Below are 6003 nucleotides of genomic sequence, written 5' to 3' on the forward strand. Positions count from 1 at the left end.
TGTTGATTGTTTCTAAACTAAATCACTCGAGTCAGAAAACGAAGAAGAAGCGATCAGCTTTAAAAAAATTTATTAAAGACATACATCGTGTTTTGTATAACTAAACATGGAACACCAAAATGACATAAAAATAAGTACAAATAGAGATAAAGCAGATACATAAGTAGATGTTTTTTTGTCACTAATCTTTTAAATATATACATATATACAGTTTTCAGCAAATGTCCCAGCTTGTATCCCCGACTTAAGAACTTTCTTCGTCGATCCTTTCACTGCAAAAAACAAAAATTTCCAATTAGTGTAAGATAAACAAATGGCTCGGTTGGCAGAAAAGTTAATGGATGTGAAAACATGTTCTTGCAGATGATATATACTAAATCAATATAATAGTGCTTTCTTGCTGCAGATACACATGGCCGAAGTGTTTCTGCCTTGAATGATCTTGAAAGTATTAATACAGTATAGGTCTGTATACATCCCCGTTGTTTGCTCTGCATTTTGAACAACAAAAACTGATGAAGTGTTACTTGAACCATAACATAACAGCTTGCAAGTATAATTTCAACTAGAATAATGGTAGCGGAAGAGGTAGAGATAAATTAGGATAAAGACATGTAGAATAACTTGGGAAAATTTGTCAGATACACATCCTGTTTTCTTGTTATTGATTGCTTTTCTTCAAATGACACCTGACTGTCCATCTTCTTACTGCTTGATCACATAGAATAGAATAGAATAGAATGCTTATTTTACCTCGGTAGCACAAAATCTCTAAAGGCTAGCCATCTTTGTGGTCCAGCATATAAAGTTGGTAAATGACTTACACTGAAAGTATCCTAGATCCTTGTCTTTTCCCCTTCACCCTGACACTCTCCTCGAACATCTCCAGTGGGAATAGGGACAAAACTTGGTCATGTGTTAAAAAACACACCTCCTCTTCATCCTTAAGGATGATAGTAGAATCGTCCCTAGAAAAATAAAACAAACTTTGAATTTAGTAAAGGTGACAACTTACATAAATTCTTATACAATAAAAGATTACGCGTAGTTATAATAAATTTTAAAAGTATCTTTCGAAATCCTTTGAAAATATGTCATGATAAAGCATTAATATAGAATTGCCCATGGTGACGGTTTTATCTTGTACAGCTACACACATCAATAGATAGTATCTATATCTTTGCCTGAGTGACAATCCACATCGACACCGAACAGTCCAACAATAATCATATAAATACTCACATCTCAAAACAGACTCCTTCCACTTCTCCCACAAAATCAGTGGTTTCACTGTCTTCCTGTAAGCAGACAATATCCAGTAATTATTAGACCTCGTGTTGTTTTTCTCCCAATCAAACTACAAAATCTTGTTTATACAATTAATCAATTGTTACAACCAGCGGGTGCTCAATGGTGCGAACAACTACAACCGATAGAGAGAAAACCATTAACATTGGTGTGTACTGTTTATAATTGGGATTCCAGCTGAATTTAGCAACTAACCCGGACTTCTGTCATTTCTGTAGAATTAGCATCTGTCTTGCCCCTATATTCGGCAATGTTGACACATGACACTGTCACAGTGTGGCCAACTGGGGGCAAGGCCAGGTCGGCCTGTGGCCCCCATAGCTTCACTTCTATTTCTTCGTCATCCCTTGATAACTTTAGTATCTTACGTCTCGATGTTGGGGTGGTTATTACACTCGATACCTGTTTAACAGAAAATGCGTTTTGGTTTTAAGGCTAGTAACAGACTATTGCATAGTACTCTTGTTTTGGATGTGTCCTTCCTTCTGCTAATATCTTTAATCTGTTTTTAAGGGTGGAGTATAGTTTATGTTATAATCAGTATATGTGTTTTTAAAAAATGTGAATTATAAAAGCTGATTATTAAAAATATATATACACATGACATGAAAATGGTATGAGCCTTTCCATTGAATTCTTACATCCGACAATTCCCCTGTGATAGAGAGGCGCCTCTTGCGGGGTGATACCAACGCCTCCCTTACAGTTACAACCGGCGGGTTGTGAAACTCCCATTCAACATCCTCTGGGAACGAAAATCTTCCACACTGCATGATCTACGAACAAAAATTCAAACATCATGTTTATTGATATCAAAAATATTTCCATTTTTCTTTGATCTATCGTATGTTAATTGACAAAGTTACAGATTTATACTCAGTAATATCCTCATATATCAATCATTGTTTCCATGCCCGAAGTGTAGATGAAAATATAATAACACATACATGATAGTTTGAAATAAGTCAGCTATTTTTATCCCCTTGTGCTACAGTTAATAAAGTGGACAAAGTCTTTCATTGACGTTATTCGTTGTAAAATGAAGCTTCTGTATATCTTACCCTGGACGTCTCAGAAATTCGGACAAACTGGCCGACAGAAACATTTCTCAACAGATAAAACTTATCCCTGATCATTTTCGTCTTCTTGGTCAAAGGCATGAAAGCCACCTTCACTGTCTTGGACAATGAATCTATAACATTCAATGAGACAAAATCTCCCCCTGCTCCATGTCTCTCCGTCGGTTCCGTGAGAACTTTCACTTTTACAGTAATCTGTATCAAGAAAAAACAAAATGACAAAAAAAGAAAAACATTAACGAATTTATGTTCAAAATTGTTTTCAATTCAAAGAAATAAATCTGTTTTAACAAAGAAAGAATATCACAACCAAACTGTGGCCCCACCTGTCAACTCACCCAATAGCCAACTCGCGTAAATCCTTCAAAATCTAAATTAGCTCGTGCAATATTAAGCCTACAGTAACTTTGGAAAATAATTGCAATTTGAGTATTTTATTACTTACAGAACAATGACGCCATTTATATTGATCATTTGCCGATCAAAACTGTTGGCAACGTGATGAGTCGTTACAAAGTTTACGGAGAATATTTGTAAACAAGAATGCACCTGTGCGCAGAAAATATATCTCCTATCAAGAGAATTTTCCAAAAGTTATCAAAGTATCAAAGGCTTCCACTTTGATGTTCAGCCAGTAAAAGTAACAAATAGATGCCCATAAGCTCTTTCGGTTAAATCTATCGTAAACGTTTAATTTGGTAAAAAAGATAGTAAACATGCATGAATGGTTTTTAATTAAATCGAACTAAAAAATAAAACCGTTTTGAAAGTTACCGCTTTCATTATTTTATATATACCGTCACATGCTTCACAAAATCCATTTGTGTAAGTGAGAGCTAGGTATGCCCCGTGTTGAATGACAAGTCAAAATCACAATCAAACAGTGCGAAGCTACTCTCATACTTTCTTCTTCGCTAAAATCACCTCGATGCGTGGTTCTAGTTCCGGTCTTGTTTTAACCGATCGCAGAAACAACGCATAAGATTAGGGAAATGTGCTAATTTCAAACAATTGAGTGAGAAAAGAATTTCAATAAATAACACAAAATTATTCCAAGGACCCCACACAGAAATCAACACAGGTACAAGTACGAGTTATCGATCAGTTTAAAACCCACCTGTTAAAAAAACATATTTATTATTCATGACCCTCTTGAGCCTTGAAGGCATTAAATGTGAGAAGGGTCATACATGAAACCTGCGCATTTCTGTATTTTACTCTGCTGAAGACATTTGTGAACGCTTTACTTTGACTTAACTATAAATGGTCTTATATGTGTGATCTATTTAAAAATGAAAGAATGAATTTTGTCAGACCATAATATTTACGGCCGAATGCTGGTACGCTTGCGAAGATACACTTGCATTCAACCTCTCTCACGGCAAAATTTCAAATCCATATTTGAATTCAAATAAGTCCAATGTATAAACGAATATAAAGCTTTCGTTAAGATGTCTACATATACATATAAGCCATAATCCTTGTGGTTATGATACGAACAATGTTAAAACGAAAATACCTTGGACTCAGCTTGATACACTGGGGTCTTCGATGTGCTTGGTGTCGCCATTTCCACCTTAACCCACGGTTGACTTGAACAGTTATCAGAATTTAAAATAAAGTTTCCAAAACAGTATCAGACAAAGAAAATAATTATGACGTTTAAAGAAGACACATGCTTATATAGACGTTAGCCTTTGTACCACCGCAGATGCATGAATTTTGCAGAATTTTCCGACGCAGAAAGTAGTTCTGTTCCTTTGTTTGATGTTGCCGCTCAAGTGGCAGTGCCCTTTCACCATTATGTTTACTAGTGTTAAGTGCCATATTAGATGTTACTGTATATACAATCACATAAACAGCTAAAGTAATACCCTCGCTGAGGTAAACTGACATTGGGCCGTTTTCACTTAGAATTGTGTGACCATTTTCCAACTATCACACTATCGTAACTGTTTTAGTTATTCTTTTCACTGTATGCCCATTTCTATTGTAGTGTTTGAAAATGCTGGGATTCCTCGGGTGGGCTAAAATTCCCCGTGGCCAGTGAACGATTCCACAAAGAGATTTTAGAATTAAGATAATATTTGTTACTTGATGAAACGCTTCATATTTCACAAAACTTGATGCAATTCTGAACACTTCATAAATGTGAAGGTCAGTCAGATATGTCTAACATAGAGGTTCCTTGGTCCAACAGCTGGCCACATAAGAGAGATAAGAGTTTGAGTTAATTCATAAATCGCTTTATGGAATCCGACCAAGACCCTTGTTCATGTTTCCATTCTCCTATGTTTGACTTATTGAGTTTGACGAGAACACCGGCTTACAGTAAATTGTAAACAACAAACAGCTATACCTGATTTGTCTTATTCCGTTCAAGCCGCAGGGTTAAGGGGCATGTGAGATATTACCGTATATCCAACCACATGGACAGCTAGAATAAAACCCAGATACACCCAGATTGACATAAACATGGGTCCATTTTCAATCGGTGTTATGTGACCATTTTCCAAATATCACACTGATCTTTTCGCCGTATCTCTATTTGTATCTATACAAACTCGGATAAGATCATCTCATTTATGGTAAATACAACTCTTTCGGAGCGTTGACTGTTTCACTTAGTTCCATGACAATAAATTTTCCGAACCTCATACATGCATAATATACCAGTGCCAGTGGAGTTACCCTAAGAAATGAATGAATCAAATAATATTGCACTTTTCCACTTGTCCTACAGCAGAGATGTCAGTTCACGAATTAGGGTCATTCGTAAAACGACCAACTCAATAAACCCGAATCGACAAATCGTCAATTCGTCAAACAACCAATTTTAATTGAATTTTTTCTTATTAAATTAACATTATTGATAACATTCTTCTTTACGTTAATAATGTATTCATTGTCAATAATGAATTTCTAAAGATAAACTTATTTCTCAAGCCTATCGGATGAAATGAAAAGAAGCCCGAATTTGTAATTGCTTCAGACTAAGTAATAGTCAACTGTTTTAGTGCAAGTCCCACTCAACACGGTCAGGTTAACCAGTATTTAATCGTCAAAAATATTTGAATTATTGTTAACATATTTTGAGATTTTAATTATCCTCTGATAACAAACATTACTCACACAAGTTGTTATCTAGTAGACTGCATTCTTTGTCAATCGTCTTAAACCTTTAGCGATGTTTTTTTCTATTGCATATGAAACCATTTAATGTATTCCCAATTTACACTAACACTATCTCCAGCACACTGCTTTAGTTGCCTAAATATAAAAACCATACATTGCACGCGTAAACTACTTTCCAAGGATTAGAATAGGAAATATTTAAGTAACAGGCATAAAAGTAAATTCTTATAATTAATTCACAACTAAACAAATGACCTGTCACCTAACAGATTTTATCGGCTTAATTCAACTGAAATCGCTTGACTTATCAACCACGTATCAAGTGTATGTAGCCAAATTTCCCACATGAAACATTTAGGCTATTCTACAGAATCAACGTGCAAACCATTCACTAACTGCTGAGAATATAGATTTATATCCAAGGGTGCTAAAAATACGATGAAATATTTTATGAATTAATCATATCACTGCGAATTAGCGC

The 6003-nt window shown here is 35.2% G+C and overlaps 1 protein-coding gene across 1 annotated transcript; it reads right to left on the bottom strand.

Annotated features, from left to right (window-relative positions):
• Positions 1-244: 244 nt before the first annotated feature.
• On the bottom strand, positions 245-2609 carry LOC135481414 (uncharacterized; the record flags this gene model as incomplete). The annotated part of the gene is made up of 6 exons (XM_064761240.1): positions 245-272; positions 825-968; positions 1243-1298; positions 1504-1710; positions 1950-2084; positions 2370-2609. Coding segments are annotated over 6 exons (810 nt in total), but the record flags the coding sequence as incomplete, so codon positions are not given.
• Between the last annotated feature and the right edge of the window lie 3394 nt (positions 2610-6003).

This window comes from Liolophura sinensis, unplaced genomic scaffold (genome assembly GCF_032854445.1).
Source record: "Liolophura sinensis isolate JHLJ2023 unplaced genomic scaffold, CUHK_Ljap_v2 scaffold_71, whole genome shotgun sequence".
Lineage (NCBI taxonomy): Eukaryota > Metazoa > Mollusca > Polyplacophora > Chitonida > Chitonidae > Liolophura > Liolophura sinensis.